We start from the raw sequence: 25,604 nt of genomic DNA on the forward strand, positions 1-25,604 counted from the left end.
TGAAAGGTAACAGAGTTGGGGCAACTGAACTGAGGGTTGTTCTTCACCTCTCTAGGAGTCCATATCCTTAAAATATTGAGAAACATAACCTGGATGATAAGGTAACCCCAAATCCTTTTGCAACAGCCTCTTACTCATAATTCTTACAGTGAGAAAGTTACTCTTTTCGTTTGTCTAATGTAAACCCTTCTCTGTTTTGATTTAAGCCTAGGTCATAAACCTTAAATGATGTATGCAATGAATTATCTAAACCACAACACATGCCAGGCCTCCAAGAGTCACCTTTTACTGGATGTGTGCTAAGATCTCCCCACAAGACACATGCCACCCAACTCTGTACCTGAGTCCAACCTCAAGATAGCTCTCTACCTTACAAGCTTCTAAACATACAATGAATATTTCCATTTTTTGAATCTGGAATGGTCACTATGTAGGAAGATAAGGCTCTCAGATTTAGGCAGAAATTGTTCCCTTGGCTTTCCCGAACACATTCAAGTCCCCCACCTATTCCTGGACAGCCTCTGAATCTTAACTCTTGACTTCAACCTTGATCCTCCAATCACTCCAAGAGCCAACATCTGGTCACTTCCAAGTTAGGATGAATTCTCTGTCTTCCTATAGCTAACGTAACCCTAACTTCTGCTGCTGTTCATGTAACCATCACCAAACACAATAAGCCTGGACCAGATCTCAAAGTGATCCAAGAGAGGTATTATAACGAAAGAGCAGAAGTGGGAAGAGAGAATTGCTAAGGGAATAAAGAACAATAGTTCTTCCAGTTTACTAAAGATGTAGGCTGAGAATTATCAACATGGAGACTGAACTATCTCCTGGACAGTGATTTCTAATCCAGGAGCATATCACACCCCTTAAACTACATACAAAATCCTGTGTGCAGGGCAGCCCCAGTGGCGCAGCAGTTTAGCGTCGCCTGCAGCCGGGGTGTGATCCTGAAGACCCGGGATTGAGTCCCACGTCGGGCTCCCTGCATGGAGCCTGCTTCTCCTTCTGCCTGTGTCTCTGCCTCTCTCTCTCTCTCTCTGAAAAAATAAATAAATCTTTAAAAAAAAAAAATCCTGTGTGCATATGTGTGTGTAGTACTCAAATCTCTCAGCAGATTCCCAAATAGTAAAAGAAAGGCTAGAAATCATGGCTATGATGAAATGCTATCAATTATATATACAACATTATAGAAAGTCTCTAGATAGGTGAAAAATAACATGGTCTTTAATGTGATTTATTATAACATGTATAATAATGATATATCTAGTTTAAGAAAACTCTGTTTTATATTTCAAATTCATTCATATTAACTAATTTACAAATTCAGAGACCTACCCCAGGATGAGTCTGGGGGATGACATGAGAAGATGTGAGAACAAAGCTTCAGAAGAAGACACCTCAAGTGCCAGTCAAACAGCAAGAGTATCATCTCTCACATCTAAGAGCAGACTCGGGTATCTGAACTGACAATTCAAGAAGATGTAGGTATCACAGGTTACTAGCCAGTTCTGAGGCTGGCTGGTACAGAAAACTATATCTCCTTACCTTCCCACCCGCACCTACCAAGTTGAAAATGTGAAATTACAACACCCCTCCCATAAAAAGTAGGTTTCTGTAATGTGCACCACATAAAGAAAAGCAGTCTCCAGCAAGGTGTGAAGTCTACTGTGAAAGAGCATAATATCACTGTGAAAATATTTTTGCTACTTTCACACATCACTTCGGCTAGTACAAAAAAATACTGCTACTGTAATTATATGGATTCAGTAAAACCTAATGAGGCCCTCTTGGCCTCCAACAGCAAATGCAGAATATAAATGATAATGATTTTCCTGAGATCTTCAAGGAATGAAATGTGGAGGATATTCATCTGTTTTTCTCCAGATGCAATACTGGCTCAAACTTTTACCCTTCAGAATATTCTCTGTCCTTTTGTATCCATGTACTAAGAACCGGTAACTAGACAGCTTGTCCACAACCTAAATTATGTTCAGAAATTTTAAATTAGAATCAAGGACAAATGTCTGTGCCTCCCTAAATGTGACTTGCCCTAGCAACCCATTTATTGGGTGAGTAAGGGTCTAACTCCATATAGACTTCTAGATATTCAGAAAAAGGAGCAGGGATCCCTGGGTGGCACAGCGGTTTGGCGCCTGCCTTTGGCCTAGGGCGCGATCCTGGAGACCCAGGATCGAATCCCACATCCGGCTCCCGGTGCATGGAGCCTGCTTCTCCCTCTGCCTGTGTCTCTGCCTCTCTCTCTCTCTATCATAAATAAATAAAATTTAAAAAAAAACAAAAAGAAAAAGGAGCCAGTCGGCCATGCCAGTTATCAATGTATTGCCTCTCAGCTGGAAATCAATCCTCCGTTGACTGCTCGGTGAAAACTGAGTTGGGCCCTTCAAATATTTTTCCTTTGCCAGCAGTACAATGTTAAGCTCTGTTAGTAGAGATCTCTGAAAAGACAGGGATTACTGGTGGATCCCAGGTGTCCGGCAGCCTAATAAGCAATAGCACTCAGCCCCCCAGGAGCTCCCACTGTGGGCAGCTGCTTCCTCCAAGATACCACCCCCAAAATAGCTTTCCCTGGAACCCCAAAAAGCAGATTTCCAGCAAATTCCAGAACACAGATATCCAGCAATTTCAGCAGCATGAAACCATTACCACCTCTGTGCCATTCAGTGAGTCACACCTGGGGGGTTGGGAGGAAAAAGGCTCTTCCTTAAGGCATTCAGTGTCAGTCTTAGGGGTAGCAACCGCTCATTTACCCACTAGTTCTATACTCTCTGGAGTTTTCTTTACTTCTTACTGGACAATCCCTCATTGCCCCAATTTTCTATGTTAGAGTTAATAATTCTTGATATTGAGCTTTCCCTGATCCATTATTATGTGGTTTCTGTCCTGCAATCCAGTCCCAAATGATACACCTGCACCTCTGAAAGGCTGGAACATGAGAAATAGCTCTGAGAATGCCCAGTCAGAAAAGCTGACAGGTGAACTGCCATGCACTTAATTAACTATGTTAACTGCCATCCTTTGCAGAATGGAGGATGGCAGACCAGAAAGAGGGAGACATGGAGCACCACATTTACCAACTGCTACCCTGCAGGATCCTGGGTTGGAGAGGAGACATCCTTAAGGAAGCAACCAACCAGTTGGAGACACCAGGCATACACAAACTAAAACTTCAAGGCAGGAAATACTGAATGCTAAGTGAGGGTCATGGGCCACAATGCTATAGGTCAACGACAGGGTCTCAGGCTAAGAGGCTATGAGTTTCTATTTTGTCACAGCAAGAACAAATTACCTGCAAAAGCCTTGTGCCACAGAAAACAGAGACTGGTCTCTCTTTAAGTGGTTCTCCAAACCTCACTTTGTCCTCCAATAACGGGGTATTACTCAAATCCAATATATTGTGGACTCCTGGCTGTGACCAGTTGCCTTTTGCTTCAATGTCAAGAGATATACCTAAGTAAACACTCAGGCTGAGAAAAAGAACTTAAAAAAAGAAAAGCCATTTCAATTTAAATGTGTCTTTAACAGAAGGAGTCCTTCCTAAAAGATTTTAAAGAGGAGATTAGGGAAACATGGTGACTATAATCTATCAAGGCCAAATAAAAACGCCTTCAATAAAGCCCCTCCGCATGAGGCTATTAAGAAAACCCAATAACCGCATGGTGGAGAATAAAACCTTGTCATTCACTGAATGAGAGAAAAGTGATTCGGTGTAGAAAGCAGGAATAAAGAGTCTACCTTTGGCTCACCACAAGAGTAACAGTGGGGAAGCTCAGGAAAAGAAGCCCAAGAACAGGAGGGTTCTAATGAACCATCTGGAAGGTAGGAGAGAATATCAAAGGGAGCAAAAATGAAATTTTCTGATGATAAATGAGAGTGGTTTTCTAATAAGGATGAGCCACAAAGGATGCCAAAGGGGTTGTTCAAAATGAAGGATATTCACTTCACTTGGACTGAATAATTATAGGCAAGGAGCACAACCTATGGGGGGAAACCCCATAACCACACTCCTGCAAGAAAAAATGGGGAATGATGGTGATTATTTTTAAAGAGAAGGCAGTTGAGATGGGACGGGTTATGAATTTGGACCTCTGAATAGAGTAGTATTTCAGTAATATGTTGTAGTCCAAATTATAACAAAGCTTACTTCCCTGTATAGCTTTACTCATCTCTTCTATAGAAACATTCCCCTTTGTTTCTGTGTGAATATGAATGAATCACTATTAATTATAGAATATTTACAAAATCTCCATAATATAATGATGTCTTCATTTATCAAGACATATGTGTATTTACTTAGAAATATGAGGTTACTTTGTATTTTACAGGCTGGTAAAAATCTCAAAAAATTCTAGAAACTAAGATAAGGTTGGCAATGCTTTATTTTGTCAAGTAAAGGCATATTTTTAAAATACCATCACCATCACTCCATAAAAGAATATTTTAATAGTTAAGAAAGTAGCAAGGAAATCATCTCAAGGCAGAGAGTCCTTTAAACTGAACAAGTCTGCATTTACAAAACTTGCTACATAGCTCTTATATCAATAATTATTATCCTGTAAGATCAACAAAAACTTGGTCATGGACCAGGACTTGTAAATACACTCAAGTTTGAGAACTACCAGCCAAGAAGACGAACACAAGCTAGATACACAGTCTTAAAACTTAAAAAAAAAAAAAAAAAAAGGAGCATTTTGAAATTTTTTAGTAACAATAATAAAGACAGAAATAGGAAGAAAGAAAGGCTCATTGTGAACAATCTTAAAATAATCAGGGGGATATTACAGCTTGTCCATGTGTGTACGTAAGAGAAAAATTGGATAAAACTGACCCAGAGGGAGTAATCGAAGGGGAATGGAGACAATGCAGACACACTGAGGAAACAAAGAGTCTACAGTCCAGAGTGAAGAATGAATTGCAGAGCCTCCTACCTCCTCCACAGCCCCCTCGGTGTGCTCACTGGACTGAGTGCATTCCCAGGAACAACCATACACAGGGCACAACTGGTGAAACAGGACAAGGCAACTCCAGGGACAAAAGGAAAATAGAGCTTCTTTGAGCACGGTCCAGGTAGGTACTTATTAATTTTTTTAAGTCAGAATAAATAGAGGATTTGTATGGGCTCCCTCTGGTGGGTCTGTCAAACACATGAGATTTGCTTATTCTTTGCAAAATAAATGCCTCACATGTTTAGTAAAAATTTAGTTTTGAAGCAATTAAACAATGGTGCTCAAACTTTTGAGTCTCCCAAATGCTTCTAGGCTCCAAAAAATCATAATATTTGCCATTATTTGCAAACAATGATAATGCCTGCTACCACTCACCTTCTCTTCCCCTACCAGGTAATCAGTGTTCTGATCTTGGTGTTTATCATTCCCATGTATTTTTCTCACACACACCTACACATTTAAAAACCAAAACAAACAAAATTGTGTGACTGGCGGGGGGGGCGGGTGGATGTGGAAAGAGAGAAGGAAAAAGAGCTAGAGCAAGTGAAAGAGACAAAGCATAAGTACACAATGAGAACACTTGTTATTTGGGCATATTCTAAAACATCTATTAAGAAAGACATCGTAGGGGCAGCCCAGGTGGCTCAGAGGTTTAGCGCCACCTTCAGCCCAGGGCCTGATCCTGGAGAGCCAGGATAGGTCTGACATCAGACCCTGCATGGCGCCTGCTTCTCTCTCTCTCTCTCTCTCTCTCTCTCTGTCTCTCTCTGTCTCTGTCTCTCAGGAATAAATAAATAAAATTTTTTAAAAATTAAAAAGAAAGACATATAGTTTACTAGCACCTGGGTGGCTCAGTCAGTTAAGCGTCTGACTCTTGATTTCAGCTCAGGTTATAATCTCAGGATCCTGAGATAAAGCCCCCTGCCGGGACTCTGAACTGGGCATGGAACCTGCTTTAAGATTCCTTGTCTCTCCCTCTTCCCCCTCCCTGCCCCCCAGCACCCTGGCTCTGCTCTCTCAATCTCTCTTAAAAAAAAAAAAAAAAAAAAAAACTAAAAAACAGTTTGGTATCACTCATAACTTCTCTCAAAATTGTATTAATTTTATCCATAATGACATAAGTACTCTATGTTAGCTACAATAAAGTATTCAATGTACAAATAATGCCAATTGTCCTTTATTCTTTATACTTCAAGAAAAAAAACACCAGATTACAGAGCATACAATTTAAAAAAAAATACAAAATATCTCTACATAGTAAAAACTATATGCACTCCCCATAGAATGGTATAAGACTTGTGGTTCCTCTAGACTCTTGCCATTGTCAGGCTAATTAATTTTTGCTATTCTAATGGATTTGGAACAATACCGGGTTCTTTTACTTTTTTGACTTTGCATTTTGTTATTTATTGGTAAGGCCAGTTCTTGCTTATTGGTCAATCACATCTACTGGTAGGCTGTTAATGTTGACGATAGGCTATTAATTTAAAAATTAAATAAATTATTCATATAAAGAGTGTATAGTATCTGTGCTTAAAGAATAATAAAAGCACATACATGTGTGCTCACCACCATATCCATTTTCAGAAAAGAAAACAGTACCAAAAACTTTGCAGCCCCCTTCATGCCCCTACCTGATCACAATCCCCTTGCTGCTCCTAACAGAGGTAACAATTAAATTTTTTCATTCTTCCCCTGCATTCCTTAATTTTTCCTCATTGTACAAACCCCTAAGTAACATACTGATTAATTTTGCCCATTTTCTAAACTCTATATAAATGCAATCATACAATGTAAGCTTCCGTAACTTTCTTTCTTTGCCTACAATTACTTTCCACATTCATTCATTCAATGCATATAGTTGTGATTTACTCATTTTTATAGATAGGACTCACATACCATCGTATAAATATAACCACAATTTACTTATCTGTTCTATTCTTGGTAGAAATATGGGTTGTTCCAGATTTGGACTACTACTAAGACTGCTATGAACATTCTCATCTATCTACTAATAAAAGCACTCAAGAACGTATCTAAGTATTTACATGGAAGTTAAATTTCAAGTGTGTGGTTTTATACTCCACCACAGCATTCCCATGGCTCCAAGTATTGGCCAATACTTGGTATTGACAGACTTTCCCTATTGGAGTTTTTCCAAACTAAGACTTTTAATTTGACCAACATTAATCTCTTAGCTGTATGCACACAAATATCTTCACCCCTGTTGCTTGTCTTTTAAGATCATTTATGAAAGGCTTTTGTTAGGCGGAAATCTTATCTTAAGGTAATCATTCTTTAACAATTTTTTCAATTCAGGATTTTTTTTTGCTCAGGGAGTCTGAGTTTGAGATATTATACTCTACCCCCAAGGTGATAACAATAATCTCTCATATTTTCTTGAGTTTTAAAGACCTCTTCACAAATGGATTATGAATCCATCCAGAATTGAGATTTTCATTTGGTATGAGATAAAGATCAATTATTTTTTTCCTATACAGATAATAATCTCAGAGCAATTCATGCAGAATCCATCACTTCCCCATTTACGTAACATCATTTCCATTTATAATAATAAATTCACAAATATGATGAGAGCTTTTTCAAAGTTCTTTATGTGACTAACCTTGTGCCAATAATAAGCCATATTAATAACTAGAGCATTATAAGTCTTGATGTTTGGTAAGGCATGACCTTATACCAATGCTTGTAAAAAAATTGTTCTGGCTAATCATAAATTTGTTCTTCTTATGAATTTGAAGATTAGACCTTCAACTTCTCCAAAATACCCATTGGATATTTTGATTAGATTTATACTGAATTTATACATTGATTTTGGGGAACTGCCATCTTCATGATATTGTTTTCCTAACTATGAATCTATGATTATGGTATATCTCTACTTTTTCTCTTCTTTTATGTCTTAATAACATCTGGTAATTTTATCAATAAATATCTCAAGCATCTTCTGCAACAACTATACATACCTAGGCACTTCAAAGTTTTAGTTGATACTATGAATGAAATCTTTATTCCATATGTTTTCTAATTGGCTATTACCTATGGCTAAGAAACATATTTTTCCATATTGTCTTTGTATTCATCAACTTTACTGAACTGACTTATTAGTTCTAATGATTGACCTGAATATTCTAGTCAGTTTCTAGGTAAAACAGTTTTAGATGATTAAAGCTCATCTAAAGGAGCTTTAATCTCATGTTTTCCAATGCTATACCTTCCATTTCTCTTTCTGGCTTACTACATAGGGTAGAACTTCCCACATAATGATGAACAGAAGCAGTGATGGCAAGTATTCCTGATTTTTTGCTAATTTTGATGGAAATGTTTATAATGACTCACCACTAATGATGATGTTTGCTGTGACTGCTTGACAAATATCATTTAAGAAAGTTCTCTTCTATTCCTAATCTGCTAAAAATTTTTATCATGAGTCATTAATGTCATCAAATGCTTGTTTTTAAAGTCTAAAACATTAAATGCTGTCAAATTATTTTTCTACATCTATTGAGGTGATCACATGCTTCTTCTTACATCAGTTAATATAATGGAATAAATGTATTAATAGTAATGTGGTAAGACACAATATACCAGTGAATTAAATTTGCAAATATTTCATTTAATAATTCTATATCTGTTCATTAAAATAGAGAATCATCTATGTTCATAAAGATGAAACTTCTAAAATTTTCTTTTTCATCTAGTTTGTATATTAACATGACTAATCTCATAAAATGAGCTTGATAGGGCTCTATTCTCTGAAACAGACCGTACAAATCTTTCAGACTTGGTAAAAACATGCAAAATCATCTCAGAATGATGGAAGAGAGGCTATCATTAATCCTAGATTTAAGTGGTTTCAGTCTTCTACTGTATACAATGTGTTGTTCTATGATTAATATGTTCTGTCTCCTGTTTGGGTTTTTTTTTTTGTTTTTTTTTTTTTGTTTTTTAATCTCAACAGTTGTCTCCCACATGAAACCAAGGAGCATCTCATGGTTGTTTGATACCTTCTTACAGACCTGGACCCCAGTTTGTGTTCAACAAATAATTTTCTGATTGACTGACAGACCCCAGTGTTTTGCATTCAGTCTTTAACCTTTTATCAGAAAGATTTCAAACACACACTAAAGGACAATGATTCTTTGTGTATCCAACACCCAGCTTCAATAATTATCAGTTCATAACCAATCCTCTCCTATTCATCCCCACATGCCAATCCCCATATTTTCTGAAGACAATCACAGATATTTGTTCATTTCAGGATGTATATCTAAAGGAAAATGACTTTATAAAAATATAATACCACTATCTTATCTTAAAAAATTAAAGAACTCCTTAAATTCATTCAGTTAACACCCAAATTCCCAATGGTCTCAAATGATTTTTTCCTTAAAGATGTTTTCTCTTGAAAGGATCTATGCATCGTGATTTCTTAATCTTTCTTTTAATCTATAGGTATATTTCCCTTTTATTTTTCTTGCAACTTATTTGACAAAATTGAATCATTTGTCCTGTAGAGCAGTGCTTGTCAAATGGTCTATGTTGAAGGAACAGTTTAAGATTTCCAGTCTGTCTCAGATGAGACACGGTCCTACTGTGCATGACTACCACACAAACTGAACACATGCAACTCACCAGGAGTAATGAAGAACCAGTTTATATGCTATTCTACAAAAGAAGTCCCCTGATAACGTGCTTGAATATGATGGCTTAAACATTTCTAAGCACTACTGCTTAAACATTTCTAAGGTCTTCCTTTTGATTCTTCTGTTTATTTCATTATACACATCACATCACAGCACATTGCCGTGCATTGCATCACTGCTGTCACATTTCCTACAGGCCAGATTTTGCTTATTAGTTCTCCATGGCATAGTTTAACATGTTTCTGTGCCCTCTGTACTTCCTATAAATTTGGAGCTGGATCTAGAGATTTGATCAGGTTCAGGTCCAAATTTTTTGGCAAGATTTTATAGTTGGCATTGTGTTCTTCCATCAGGAGACCTAAAAGTCTGGCCCTGGCTCCTCTTTTTGTGATGTTGGTGGTCACTAATGAACAATATTATTACCAGTACTAAATGTCAAAAGCCAACTAGTAAATTTGATTGTCCAAAGTTTTTTCTCTGAGAGACTCTGTGCCCACTGGTGAGGTCTCTATGGGCCCAGTTTCTGACACCATACAGGTCTTCTAGCTGGCAGTTTAGAGTTCCCACCATTTGTGAAGATCTTAGGGAGACCTTGTCACCCAGTTGTGCTGGAGATGGGCTTTACTATTCCAGGCACTGTATCTGTTTTGTAAGATTTGGGACTATTAAAAACTTTACAACCCACTTCCCTTCTACTTTTTTAGAACAATGTTGTTTGCTTTAGCATCTTAAGATGACACTTAATTCATTGATTTTTCAGGGTTTTAAGATTTTCCTAAAAATATTTAAAACTAAATGAACTACAAGTATCTCTTTAGCTACATCCAACACATTTTGCTTTATTAATGTTAAATATAGATCACACAATTTAAGTAGGGTCTACCAAGTCTCTTCAAAGTAAAGTGACTATTTTCCTGCACACCTGAGTAGTCTGAAGACAGTATTTTCATTGCTGGCTAATCCTAAGTAATTTGCAATTTACTGTAATATTTCTCTTTATCCCATGACTTTATAACTGTAAGTTTTTATTTTTTTAAAGATTTTATTTATTCATGAAAGACACCGAGAGAAAGGCACAGACATAGGCAAGGAAAAGCAGGCTTCCTGCAGGGAGTCTGATGTGGGACTCGATCCCAGGACCCCAGGATCATGCTCTGAGCCAAAGGCAGACGCTCAACCAGTGAGCCACCCAGGCACCTTGTAATGATGAATTTTTAAATGTCTGAAGATATGAAAAAATTTTATTGTCCTCTCCTCCTGCTTTCTATATAAATAAACTACATTGTAGTCAAGCACAGTTCTATTTGTGTTATTGATTCTTTGACATTTGTTTAGACTTCAGCTGTCAACTAGTACATGAACAACTTATTTTAGGTATCCCATATGACTGCATAGCTCTGAGTATAGAATTTGCCATTTGTATGTATAGTTACAGGATTTCATTTTATTTTAGTTACAGAATTTTAAAAATAAACATAACTCAAGCCTGTTATACATGTTTTCAGATTGTCTATATCTTTACTCATTTTGGTGTCTTAATTTATTGGTTTTTGATTAAAGTCATTTAAAATCTTCTACTATGATTATGAATTTGTTTGTAACGAGGTAAACTAGGCTGAGCACCTGCCAGCCACTGTGACCCAGACACCCTATTACTAGCATACATCTCCTCCAGCACATTAATTGTAGGTGACATTCTATCACTTGGTCATATTTCTTAGACTTTAACTTGTCTGTGTTCATTTCCTTTTCATTTTCTAATAAGCCCATACCCTTATTAATAATATTAATTCTAATTTAGAAAAGTCAGCTATTCTAAGTAGTAAGAATTCTCATTTAAGCAGCTCTGTGATCCTTCTTGTGTAAAGCTACCCTACTGCTGGAGTATCATGGATTCACAGGAAAACCTGAGGTACACAGTAGGCTCATATGGTGTGACTCATTTAATACAACAAAACAATGGTTACTTCTTAGTCTAGGGATCATATACTATACTTTTCCATGCCCAACAGTCCATTTAGCTTCTGTTCACAGGAAGGAGTTTTGTGATGATAATTGTTCCTCCTGTTTCCAAGAGCATGTTTAGAAGTGCAAAAGGAGTAAATTGAAATGAAACATTTCCTGTGTTTCATTTCATTCCATTTGTTTCTTATATAAAAACACAGATTTAAAAATATATGAATGAAAGACAAGTAGTACTACAGGATTTTAGGAAACAGACTCAAGCTTTTAGGGATTTTCATAATTTGCCCAAAAAAAAAACAAAAAAAGGAAATCGGTATATTATATCAGCAAACAAAGGTGTTGGGTGCTTTTGAGAATAACCAGAATGTCAGATTTCCTGATCAAAAACCTCAAAGCATCTAAAGATACACTTCAGGAATAGAAACTAAGACATCTGACAATGGAAAAAATGTCACGCATCTACAGGTATAAGAAAGGGAAGGCTAATGTAAGAGCTTGGGAACAAGAACATAGTTTCCAATCTAAGCCAATAAACTGCCAGTCCCCTCTCCTGTGTAAGAAATTCACTGTTCTCTAATAATATGAATACCTAATTAACATTTACAAACTGAGAAGTGGAATTATCCAACTGTAGGTTTCAGCATTTTATCTTAACCATCCTGGACTGAGGATAAATTTGAGCCCCTGACTATTCATTCACATGAAGGAACCCAGAGAAAGGCAGGTCTCAAGACTGAAAGAATAAGGGCAGACGAGGGAAAACAAAGGACCACTAATTTCTGTAGGTACTAATACAACAAATCAATCAAAAAATATTGAGTCTTGGGCAGCCCCGGTGGTGCAGCGGTTTAGCGCTGCCTGCAGCCCGGGGTGTGATCCTGGAGACCCGGGATTGAGTCCCACGTCGGGCTCCCTGCATGGAGCCTGCTTCTCCCTCTGCCTGTGTCTCTGCCTCTCTCTCTCCCTGTGTCTCTATGAATGAATAAATAAAATCTTTAAATATATATATATATAAAGTCTCGGCCTGTATAAAGGAAACCATGAAGGATGTATAATTCACAAATGCAAAATGAGGTCTCGTTTCACTGAGCTAAACTGGTTTCACTGAGATAAAGTTTAGTGACCTCAACAAGAATGTCCATGCTGTCTATCAATGATAAGAAATGTCTCAAGACTCACCTCGTGCTTAGAGAAGAGTCGGACGCCCTCCAGCTGGTGGAACACTGGGTAGTGCTGGGAGTCAATCTGGTCGCGCCGGTAGACATCGCCCACTACCAGGAAAGCATCCAGCCCAGCATGCAGCAGGTCCCACTGGTGTGCAGACGTGTGCGCTCGCAGCATGTGATTCCCATTTAGGTAATAGTTGTCTCCCTTCTTCCGGCTAGGATGGTCAGGCGGGATGAGCAGGCTGTCAAAGTTCTGCCAGGTGGTGACGACCGGAGAGAGGTCATCATAGACCGAGAACATTGGCGTCCCAAAGCGGCCCACATACTGCTTGTAGAAGTGCTCCTTCACCCTCTCTTTGATCAGCCAAAGAGGATGATGCTGCTGGTTGTGCAGATTCCTGCCAACCCTGGAGAGGACCTTCTGGGACAGGTTGCTATAGTCGTCCTGAGGGTAAGATTTGCCCAGCAGCTCTACCACACTGCCTGGAGCTCTTCGGGCAGCAAACTCTGAAGCAGCAGGTCTCGAGCCCAAGGCCTGATGATGATGATGGCCTTTGGAGACACTACTGGCTTTCCTCACCAGGTAAACATGCATATGGGCAACTCTCCTGAGAGCTGAGCAAACCATTGCAACTCCTCTCACAGATTCTGGAAAGAGCACACATGCAAAACACAAGTCAAGCTTCACTCTGTAAAAGATAAGTATGTCCTGTGTTTCCAACCTGCTCCCCACTGTCCTAATGACGTGTTTCCCCTACTACCTCTTCCACACAGACCAAAGACCCCATTAAGGAAATCTGCTGACTGAGGCTTAATAGGTACTGCTCTACATCAAAAGAACCTTAAAATCATGTTAGATCCCTACTTTCTAGCTATTCTTCATGGGTTTGAAGACAACTTCCTTTATCGTGTCATGTCATGTCCTGAATCCCTCATGTTCAATAAAACTTTGTGTGACAATTTGCTTTTATTTGAACTATATTCTAGAACCAAAAGGTTTAGAGGGATCGTCTAAAAGACAAGGCTTGGTTAACCCTAACAATGTCTCATTAATGAAAGGAAGTACATGACTATATACAGCAGAAGACAGGATATTTAAAACAGACATCCTGCAGGTTTCTGCCCATCATTCTCCTAACCTCAAAACTTGCTTAACTTTGACACATAGACTTCCTGGTTATTCCACTGTATTACAAAATGTTATTATATAATTTACAAAACTGCTACTACAATTTGTTACATTAACTTTTTTTGATATTTCAAATAAAATATACCACTTTGGGTGATGGTTATTTTTATTTAATATTTATAAAAATATTAAATATTGGGGTGCCAGGGTGGCTCAGTCAATTAAGCATCCACCTTCAGCTCTGGTCATGATCCCAGGGTCCTGAGATCTAGCTGCATCGGGTTCCCCTCTCAGAGGGGAGTCTGCTTGTCCCTCTCCCTCTGCCCCTCCCTCATGCTTGTAAATTCTCTCTCTCAAATAAATAAATATCTTAAAATCTTAAAAAGAAAGAAAGAAATTAAGAAAGAACAACTTAAGGAACTATTACACAAAGCGTAATATTAAATATTATAGACTGTACCAATGGACAGCTGAAGTTATTTTTATAAACGCAAATCTTTTCTATCCTCACATCTGGTCATGTCATTTAAACTAAATACCAGTGCAGTATCCCACCATTATATTTTTGTTTTGTAAAAGAGCAAGCTTCTAATATGCACCTATATTAAACCAGGAATGGGGCTACACTTACTTGGGAAGGGATACAAAGCAGCCAGAAGACAGAGTACTGACCGAATGTTTTTTAAAAACATGTCTAGAATTTGGGGCACCTGGGTGGCTCAGTCAGTTAAGCATCTGCCTTCGGCTCAGGTCATGATCCTAGGGTCCTGGGATCCAGCCTCCCATCAGGCTCTTTGCTCAGCGGGGAGCCTGCATCTCCCTCTGCCTCTGACTACAGTGCCCTCCTCTGGTGCGTGAGTGCTCATGTTCTCCCTCTCTCTCTCTCTCTCTCTCTCTGTCAAATAAATAAGTAATATCTTTAAAAATTGGAATTTTTTTTATCTGTTGGGCTACTTTAAAGCATACAACCATGTAGTTATTCTACTTCAAGGCCCAATAATCATACTACGAAAATATATACCTTCACGATAGTAAGCTGCCTTAGGAGAGAATTCTATTGTTCCAAGTGACATCAAAAGCATACTGAGTAGTACCCAGGCATCAAGGTGCATCTAATTCAAAAGTGTAACTGAAAATATCTAGCTACAAGTTATCGTGTGTGTGATTGCTTATTAGAAGCCTGCGCATAGCACCTTTGCAGGAGACTGCCATCATGAGAAGATACCAGGAACTCCCCTGGATTTATTCATCTATGGCACTATTTTGTCAGTTGTTTCAAAAAGCATTTTTGGCTGAACTTCAGTGGAAATCTGTCTTCCCATATACGGTGTTCAGTGGATTGTCGATGAGATTTTAAATATGCATATGCCACCTTATACATCTTAGCACACAGTCACACTGTTAGGTTGTCAAATATCTAGCTCAGCACCCTTACCAAGACACAAGAAAGCATCTCTTTTCCTCCAAAAGTATATGCTGTTATGCAAAGGTCAGAATTCTTCTGGAAACATTCTATTGGTGCAGTGGTTCATGGAGTGCTATCTTTTCCTTCTTGGTTCCCAGCCCTTCACACATCCAAACCCACTTCTAGGTCCTGTTCCCCCATATGTGCCCACATATGTGCCCCAACTTCCTCATGCCTTTTTGTTCTCCTCACCCTACCTTTAGCTTGCGGAGGAAAGGTTAATTTTCTTGTCCTCTTTTCCAGACTTTTTATCTATCTGTGCAGCCCTGGCATATATTCCCCACTGTCACTTCTCCCCACTCAAGACATTTATTTGGTTTGTTTTTTTTTAAAGGAGATTTTATTTTTCTTATTTTTTTATTTATTTATTCATGGGGGCAGGGGGCAGAGACACAGGCAGAGGGAGAAGCAGGCTCCATGCAGGGAGCCTGACGTGGGACTCGATCCTGGGTCTCCAGGATCAGGCCCTAGGCTGAAGGCGGCACTAAACCCGAGCCATCCGGGCTGCCCTATTTGGCTTTTTTGTTTTTTCTATTGTCACCTATTACAGTGAGAAAATAATGATTATGATAGCTTTACGACTTCCCTCTCAGAAGGAGATGTCCTTCTTTTGTCTCTCTCAATTTTTTTTTTTTTTTCTCAAATTTCTAAGAAACAGTTCCAGGCTCAGTCAGTTAAGCAGCTGCCTTCAGCTCCAGTCATGATCTCCAGGTCCTGGGATCAAGCCCCACATTGGGCATCAGGCTCCCTGCCCAGCAGGCAGTCTGTTTCTCCCTCTCCTTTTGTCCCTCCTCCTCCCCCTCTCCCACTCTTGTGCTTACACACACTCTGTCTCTCTCAAATAAATAATAAATAAATAAATAAAATCTTTAATTAAAAAAAACAAAGAAACAGTTCAAGTGGAAAACACAGGAGACCCAGGAAAATGACACCACCAATGGCAGTCATACTTCTATTGTTCCATTTTCAGCAACCCTGCGAGGTTAAGTGTTATTCCTACCCCTTTACAAAGAAACTAAGACTCAGAGAGATCATACAACTTGCATAAACTCATATACTTCCCCATGGACAAAGTTCAGAACCCTGACCAACTTAAATACTGAATACAATACAATCAAGAGCTCCCAGACTATTAAATACAAATTACATCTCTTTAATTAGCTCTCTTAATTTCTCTTACCTGAGCAATTTAAATTATATATAAATGCATTTTAAATGAATGAATAAACTGATAAATCAAATAAAACCCACTAGTTTAGATAGTGGGAACAAAATGCTATTTAACCAAAAACTGGTAGGCCAAACCTGCCCATGTTCTGTTTTTGTAAATACAGTTATGCTGGAATGCAGCAATATGAAACACATTCATTTACATATAGTCTGCAATAGCTTCTCTACCATGAAGGCAAAGCTAAATAGTTGCCACAGAAAACATATGGCTCACGAAGACCTGAAACATGTATTATTCTATCCTTTACAGAAAAAGTTTGCTGAGCCCTGTTTCAACTTCATTAACTGAGAAATTCTTCCAAACTATTAATATCTTCCTAGTCACAAAATATGCAGATTATAGAGCCACTAAAAGTAACAAAAGTATATGGATATTAAATGTGCCGATAATAGTACAGAAGACACAATGAGACCAACTGTGACAAGAGTCAATAGAATACAAAGGGCGAAAGACCACACTCTGCAGAGACACCCACGTGGCTGTGACCCTAAGTCAGCCCTTCAGGCACTGTGTATTACCCTTGGGCCCCTGGTTTGAACTTTCTGACTCTTAAGTTTCTCATGTAGAAAACTGTAAAAAACAATACCTACCTCATAGTAAAAGAATTAAACTAGATCCTGTTCGTTATATACTTAACTCAAGGCCTAATACATAAAAGATGAATCAAGAGTTAAAACAACTCAGAGACTTCTAGAGGCCAGATAACAGAAAAACGGTAGTTATTCACTGATACAGGAAACACAGGATGAATTTTGTTTGTCTGTTCAAATGATTTTCATGTGTGTTTTTGTGGTTGGAGAGGGAAACAGCTTTGGACAGGTTAAAGCTAAATATGGCTGATCAGAGTCATGTTAGAATTTCTAAGGATCAGTCTGAGGTATGGATTTGAAAATGGGGTGAGAGATTAGTGCTACAAATGCAGGCCTTGAAAATTATGTGTATTGAGGTGAGAGTTAACATTATAAGAGCATACGATAGTCCATGAGCAGGTGAGAGCAAAAGTAAAAATGGGCAAAAGACCAAATTCTTGGAAGCTACCCTATTTAAGGAAAGGGTATATATAAAGAGTAAGCCAGAAGAGACTAAAGCGTACAATATCACAGAACCTAAGGGCAGAGAGTTTCTAGATGGCAACCAAGATCTTTTCTGAACCCACTGTATGTGCAATCCTTAGCATGCAGTATTATTACTATTTGTCTATCTTGTTGTTAGACCATGCAGTTCTTGAGAGCAGAATACACACATCTCTCTCTTATGTAAATCTTCATATACCCAGAGTCAAGCACTACACCTGATACTGGATGAAAGAACAGGAAAGAGGTGAAAGAGGAAAAACAGAAAAGGATGGGGAAAGAATTGGTCAATACGATAAAACGTAACAAAGAGGTTAGGCAGGGGGCAAAGAAAAGAACTATTTGACAGAATGACCAACAACAGGGCAATTTCCATGGCTAAGTGAGGAAACAATCAGATTATCATGGGTGAAGACATGAATCAAAATGAAGGAGATACTAACTAAAGAGAGAATAAAAACATTTAAAACTTCTGAAACTGAAGGAAGGTAAGCTAAGGGAACTTTTAAAAGATGGTCCTAATCTCCCAAGGAAAGCTTTAGATTTATAAAGAAAAATATTATGTATGATCTCAACATTCACCAGGTAAATGTAATTTTTTTTCAAAGAGGAATGCTATAGTTTAGTATGAAAAGTTATGAATATTAGTAGGGTCAGAGGAGGGCACTATGCCAGAAATTAAGAGGAATCTATTTAAGAGTAATTTGTAGAAAATAAAAATTCAAAGAACATGAGAAATTTGAAAAGGAAAACGGAAACTGATTCAGAGAAAGTGTAAGATCAGAATGTAGAGGGAAACACTAGAGGAATAATGATGATTGATTGATGTGGCCACTGGAAAGTCAGGAGTTAGCCAAAGAGAAGTACATTAATTGGTGACCTGTTATCCATGAACAACCTAACAGCAGAGAGCAGTCACTAGAAGATTTTTCTAGATAGACTCAAAGGTTATTGATTTTTAAAAATAAAGAAATAATTAAAAATTAACATACATTCTGTAAGAATCCAAGAAAGTCACCAGCCGAGGGCTCTGGTGGCTGGTGCAAATAAATATATTGATCCGAATACTACCTAGTACCAGATAATCTATGTTCCTTATACATTCTCAATTTTAACCTACTTTAATAAGAGTGCTTTACATTTTATGAAATAATTTCACATGTGCATTATTAATTCCAGTAATACCTCCTCCAGTACACACAGTTATTAGCCACAACTCACAGAAAAAGAAATATTGGTTCACAAATTACATAACTCAATTCCCATGGATAAAGTAGCAAATAGGGGATCAGATCCTTGTCTTCTAACTTTAAAATCCCATGATGTTTCCACTCTATGCCACTGAAAAAGAGAAATAAGATGGAGGCAAAAAGGACACAAAAACAAAGGTATAAATAAGAGTTTCTTTAGCCAGTGGTACAAAGCTTTAGTTCTATAAAATGAATATAAAAATGTCATGTATTAAATATATAAAGAACTCTATGTACCTCTCACCCTATCATGACTTAAAAATAATATGCCAGAGATAGTCAACACTACTAAAAAATGCAATGAACTTTTTTCCTTTATTACTTACAAGGACATTTTGAGATGTCTGCAAGAGGCCAAGACTCTTTTTAAAAGGCTATTCAGGTAAGTTTGTGCTGACTTTCTTTTGATACATTTCCCCATAAAAGTCAGAAAGAGGCAAAATCACTCTACTGGCTTTAGACTGAGTGCCTCAGGGCCCTATAAAAAGTGTTCACTGCTTTGTTTGTTGATGATGGTACCTGGGAAGATAAGAGGGTGGTTTCTCTCACTGTACAATATGGGCTAATTCACTCCATCATATTTTCCTTCCTTCTTTGGTCATTCCAAGTTATACAAACATACAGTATTTCAAGCTACTCTGACTAATAAAAGATCATAAGAAATAAAAAATTATTATGTCACTCTAAAGGACATTTACTTATAGCTATGATGTAACTTTGTGTTTATAAGAAAAAATAAACAATTACAAACAATTAACTCAAACCAGAAAAGAAATGAAAAATCTGAGTGGAGCATGCCCTTTCTTATGTTCTTGGTCACTGGTAGCTGTAGCTAATAATTGTGTGTACTGGAGGAGGTATTACTGGAATTAGTAATGCACGTGTGAAATTATTTCATAAAATGTAAAGCACTCTTGTTAAAATAGGTTAACATTGAGAATGTACAAGGAAGATAGATTATCTGGTACTAAGTAGTATTCGGATCAATATATTTATTTGCACCGGCCACCAGAGCCCTCAGCTGGTGACTTTCTTGGATTCACCCAACACCACAAGAGCCCTTTTCTCTTACTCTCTGGTCCTCTATTTACATAGTCCAGAAATGTGGATTATTAGGAAACAGACTTCTGGCTTGATGTTGATACAACCAGGAGTAACTGTGCTGCACTGCCCAAACCTGCGGTAGGGAAGGAAGGACTCATCCACCCAGATACTCCTCAGGACTCTGCCTTTTTTCAAGACAGCCTTACCTAGGGGTGCCTGGCTGGCTCAGTTGGAAGAGCATGAATCTTGCATCCCAATCTTCATCTCAGAATTTGCTTCCTGGTGAATCCAGCCTGGGACAGATGTGACAGATTAAAACCTCTACTCCTCCTCCTGAAGTATAAGGACAGTACATTCAACGCCACTTTGATACTACCCAGATGCTCATTTTCCTTCTAATCAGAGCAAATTGGTTTTTGTGCAGTTAAAATATACATAACATAAAGTTTGTCATTCTTAAGTGTACAGTTCAGTTGCATTTGGTACATTCACATTGTTGTGCAACATCATCACCATCTATGCCTGGATCGTTTTTATCATCCCAAACTGAAACTTTGTAAAAACAACTTTTTTAAGCAAAATTACATAGTGACATTTTAACATTTTTAACTCTGTGAAGTCCTTACAGAAGTGCGGCTAAAGCTCATTTTCTTCAAGTGTCAAAATCAATGTACATAGCTCTATGTTCCAACTAGAACAGAAAAAATTTCTTGATAATTGACATTGGAACTAAATGAGGGGAAAGAGAAGTCCTAGCGTACCAAAAGCAGTACATCTTAAATAGATACTAGACCACTTTTTTTTTAGCTCTTTTGATACAAATGTTATACAATTCTCTATACTAAAACACAACTTATTCTGACCAAAAAACAATGGTCTGTGTCACCCAACAGAACTTTCTGCAATGACAGAAATATCCTATATCCACACTGTCAAATGTGGTAGAACCAGCTACATATGGTTACTAAGTATTGGAAATGTGGCCAGTGCAATTAAGGAATTTCATTTTTCATTCTATTTTACTTAATTTTAATTGAAGTTGACCACATATGACTAGATACCATATTGGACAGGGCAGATTTAGACCCTCATATAAGAAAAATGAGAATTCCATTCTCTAAACAATCAAACTGATTCCTAAGATTGTATTTTAGGATACAAACTAGCTTCTAAAATAGTATATGGATTTCAGCTTAGAAACAGATATTCAATCTTCAGAAAAATTTTAACAATTTGAAAACTAGAAAGGACTAAAGAAATCATTAAGTCCAACAGTCATAAAGAAGCTAAGTCACAGATTAACTATATTCCCAACGATATGCAGCCAATCAATCAGTCAGAGGTGATAATCCATTGGCCTAATTCCCAGGTACAAATTTGTTCTAATCTTGAATTCAGTTAAGATCTCACCTATAATGAGGAATCTAAAAGAATCAAGTACACAGAAGCATGAAAAGTAGAAAGGTAGTTACCAGTGATGCAGAGGAGGGGGGAATGGAGAGATGTTAGTCAAAAGTCACAAAGTTGCAGTTTGTGAGATGAAGAAGTCAAGAGATCTAATGTACAGCATGATAACAACTACAGTTTATACTACTGTACTATCAGAAATTCATGGAAAGTAAAGATTTCAGATTTTTTTTGTCATTAGATACCAAAAAAATGGTAACTATGTGAGATGACTGTGAATTAGTTTGTAGAAATCATTTCATATAAATGTGTATCAAATTACTATATTATCTTAAATACATAATTCTTATTTTAAAAATTAAGTTCAATTAATAAATAAATAAAAATTAAAAAGATATGTAAGGCATCTTGTTATATGGTCACAGATTGTATTTGGATGCTTTAAGTTGTTCAACAGGCCACATGAGAACACAGTAAGCTTTCTTCACCACTATAAATCTAGCTCAAGTGACTAGAACTAGCAAAACACCAAGTAAGTATTTGTTGTCAGAATGAATGAATTTTGTAATGGTTAAAACAGTCTTTCCTTTTAATGTCCCTCAGTCTTGTATGTAAAAGAAACTAAGCAGTGCATTAAGTCTGCTGGACTGGTCATTTCAAAGCACAATTAGCTTACAGGAAAGGGCCATTGTAAGCAAACATGACCCACATATGGTCACGACCACACAAAAAAAGATGAGGCACATTCCATTAACCTCCAGATGCAGTGCTTAAATACTTTCTACCAAGAAATATGGATCGTGGCTTAGTCAACATACAATCTGTACATTTTACTCCACTGAAATATGGTGGGGACATGGCCCACTTCCATAGACCTTTACTCATAAAAGGGCAAGACAAGAGTGTGCTTATGTTCCTGCTGAGTAGTATGAACACAACAACAACACCAACAATACAAATGTCTCTAAAAAGGCAGCTCTCTCCATTACTTGTGAGAGTGTTATTGGTGCAACCTTTCTAGAAAGCAATTCAGCACTACCAGGAGATTTAAAACTGTTCATACCCTTTGACAGGGTAATTACCCTTCTAGGAATATATCACAAGAAAATAATGTAAATGAAGGCAGAAGTTAAACACAAAGAAGTTTCACTGCAGTATGATTTATAATACAAAAAAATTAGAAACAATATAAACATCCCCCAACAAGGGAGTGATTAAGTAAATTATAGAACTATACAATAAAATATTATGCACTCATAAAGTATAATAGTCTCAGAGTTTTAATGATATAACCATATACTTATAAAGCGATAAATAGGACATAAAATTATATGTATGATATGATCTTAGCTATGTAAATATATGACCTACCTATAAATACATGCATACTACATTTAGGAACTAAACAAGATTTAATAGATTTAATCCCTTGTCCTTATTTTCTATTTTTATATTTCTAAGCTTTCTAAACAGATATTACATTTTTAATTGAACTGTCTTATTTGAAAGAGTTGAATTATTATAAGAAAAAGTTATTTTAAAAATATCTGTTGAGTTGCGCTTTAATCATCTTAGGCCTGTATTAAAGGCCTATATTAAACTCACTTATATCAAAAACAAACGCCAGAATAAATGTAACATGGCCATAGAGCATTTTATTACTTGCGTCCAGTGACCAGCTAAGCAATTATTTTTTATAATAAAGCAGGTAGAATGCTTGGCTTGTAAGAACTTCTTTGCCTTTCCAATTTCCTCTCCCTAAATATAAATCAATTTATATATATATATATATAAATTGATTTATAAATCAATTGTCATAATCACAATGCCAATCACTCAAAGTTCTTTTCCTAAGATACTCAGATTTTCTGGGAAATTGATGCCAGATTCTATATCAAATAAATGTTTTTCAATTTTACCCATTAAGGAAGTCTTTAATACACATTAAAGCTAAAATGTTATACTGTAATTTAGTAAAAAAATATATATATATATTTATTTCTAAGGAAAATTTCCACCAAAACTTAGTCCAAAATAAGCTAAGATCTAGAGTTCACATGTAGGTCACTGTAGGGGGCTGCCAGAGGATCTCAGAGAAATACGGCACTATTCCTATCCTCATGGTAATCATCAGCCTCAATCTGGCCATCAGATGATGACTAGCCCTAATACATGGAAGTTAAAAAGGCTTGTTTCTGGCCTTCTAATATGGGTTTCTATCCTATCAGGCTCAACTGAATTCCCCCTTGCTTGCTGTTACCACTGCACACTCACTGCTCCAAGGCCAGGAATTAACTCATGACACAGTTTTTACCACAGTGCTCATGGGGTTTTTCACTTGCTGTGATGTATGTTCTCCAATACCACCAAGCACTTCTCCAATTTTCCGTAGACACCAGCTAGGTGTCCTACAATTTACTGAATTCTGACACCATCTACCAGCAGATAGCATTAGGTAGCACAGGTTTAGAGCTCAGCCCTACAAGACTGCCCTCTTGCCCCACTTTAAATGCTAATCACTAGTTCAGGTGATGACCAGCCATATATCAGAGGCTCTCCCTCCTCATGTTTAATTAATTTACCAGAGTGGCACTCAAGACAACAGTTTACATACTATTTAACTGACTTATTATAAAAATGTTACTCAGAAACAGCCAGATGGAAGAGATGCAGAGGGCAAGGTTTGTGGGAAGGAGGGTAGGGTAGAGTTTCCATGCCTCTCCTGGGCATACAACCCTCCACATGATCAGCAACCCTAAAGCTCTCCCAACCACATCCCTTTTTGGGTTTTAGGAAAGATTCATTACATGGGCCTGGATGATTAAATCAACTGTAATGGTGGCTGAGCTCAATTTCCAGCCCCTCTCCCTCTCCTCAAAGGTCTAGCTAGTTCCCTTGGCAATCAGCCCCCATCCTCAGGTTACCTAGGGGCTTGCTGAAAACCACTTTATTCATATAAACTCAGCTGTACTAGAAAAGACACCCACTTCATCTTGATGGCCCTGGACCTATCTCTGGTACTGGGAACAAAACTAAATACTATAACAAAATATGTTCCTCTGAGTTATAATTACAATTAGAAATTACAAGGGTTTTAGGAACTATGTGTTGAAAACATGGACTAAACCAAATATGTATTTCTTATTATCAACTGCATTAGCTCATTTCCGTTCACAATGTCACTATCATCAGCACTACTCTCCTCATGCTTGAAATCATTAATCCTCAATAAAATTCCAGCAATTTCATCATCATTCAAGGAATGTATGGGAGGTAAACATTATCAAATTCATAATTTATTCAACTTATTACTCTTCTGGGTGATCAACTTCTGGCATAAGAGAGTATGACGAAGAAGAAGAAAGAAGAAAGAAGAAAGAAGAAAGAAGAAAGAAGAAAGAAGAAAGAAGGAAGAAAGAAGAAAGAAGAAAGAAGAAAAAGAAGAAGGGAGTGTGACATCATCTTTGCATTAGTGCTATAGTTTTCTTCAATGTCTTCTTTGCAGGTGCAGTTTCAATCATCACTGTAGTCCCAAACCAGACCAAGCCTTTGTAGTATTGATGCATCTACCTCACTTCAAGCCTTAGCAACTGTGTAAATAGTATTTTTAAGGCTGAGTTTCTGTGCCAGTACAGTTCTTGTACTGAAAATCGTAGAACCTACAGTGCTAAAGAAAGCATGCAGTTTGGGTCTTTTTTTTTTTTATGTGTTTAAAACAGGAAATTATTTTATCAAAACAAAGTTGGGAGGTTTCAGCAAGGAGCCCTACCATTCTTGATCAACTGCAGACCCAATGGGAAGTTGGACTTGACCCTACAGAGACCTGAAATTGCACAAGGAAGGAAACTGGAGGAAGAGACACTTTTCTCATGCCCCAGGCAACAGCTCAGCCAGTGAGAAGCCACCATACTTAGAACTCTCAGTTTACTCTACTGGACTTTTACTTTACCACTGCTTTCCCAACTTACTCCTTTTCTCCTTGAAAAAGCCTGCCTCTCATTTGTTCCCCAGACTTGTCTGCAGCTGGCACAGCTTGTTTGTCCTGGGACTGCAATTCTCTTTTACGCCCAAGTAAACTCATCTTTTGCTGGAAAAATAACTGGCAGTTTTTACCTTTAAGGTGATCAAGGGCATAAAATTCTTTAGTCACCAAGGCTGTATTACAGATGTCACACTGTTGGGTTAGGCAAAAGTAATATCAACAGCATTACTTTTCACAATAAGTTGAAAAGTAAGGCTG

At 37.5% G+C, this 25,604-nt stretch overlaps 1 protein-coding gene and 1 long non-coding RNA gene across 5 annotated transcripts in view; one reads left to right on the plus strand and one right to left on the minus strand.

Moving 5' to 3' along the window:
• Positions 1-25,604, minus strand: part of FARS2 (phenylalanyl-tRNA synthetase 2, mitochondrial) — a 499,567-nt gene that overhangs the window by 362,257 nt on the left and 111,706 nt on the right. For 2 of the 4 annotated variants that reach the window (XM_077886002.1, XM_077886003.1), the window contains 2 exons: positions 20,164-20,250; positions 12,779-13,413 (listed from right to left, as the gene is read on the minus strand). In XM_077886002.1, the coding sequence (XP_077742128.1) occupies positions 12,779-13,393 (615 nt within the window). In that variant the 5' untranslated portion in view covers positions 13,394-13,413; positions 20,164-20,250. The remainder of the gene's footprint in view (positions 1-12,778; positions 13,414-20,163; positions 20,251-25,604) is intronic. The other 2 variants (XM_077886004.1, XM_077886005.1) reach the window with 1 other exon arrangement.
• On the plus strand, positions 4,758-13,725 carry LOC144306584 (uncharacterized). Its single transcript, XR_013373657.1, has 2 exons — positions 4,758-5,088; positions 12,985-13,725. It is a non-coding gene; the product is annotated as an uncharacterized LOC144306584 (long non-coding RNA).

The sequence above is a fragment of the Canis aureus genome, chromosome 37 (assembly GCF_053574225.1).
Source record: "Canis aureus isolate CA01 chromosome 37, VMU_Caureus_v.1.0, whole genome shotgun sequence".
Taxonomy (NCBI): domain Eukaryota; kingdom Metazoa; phylum Chordata; class Mammalia; order Carnivora; family Canidae; genus Canis; species Canis aureus.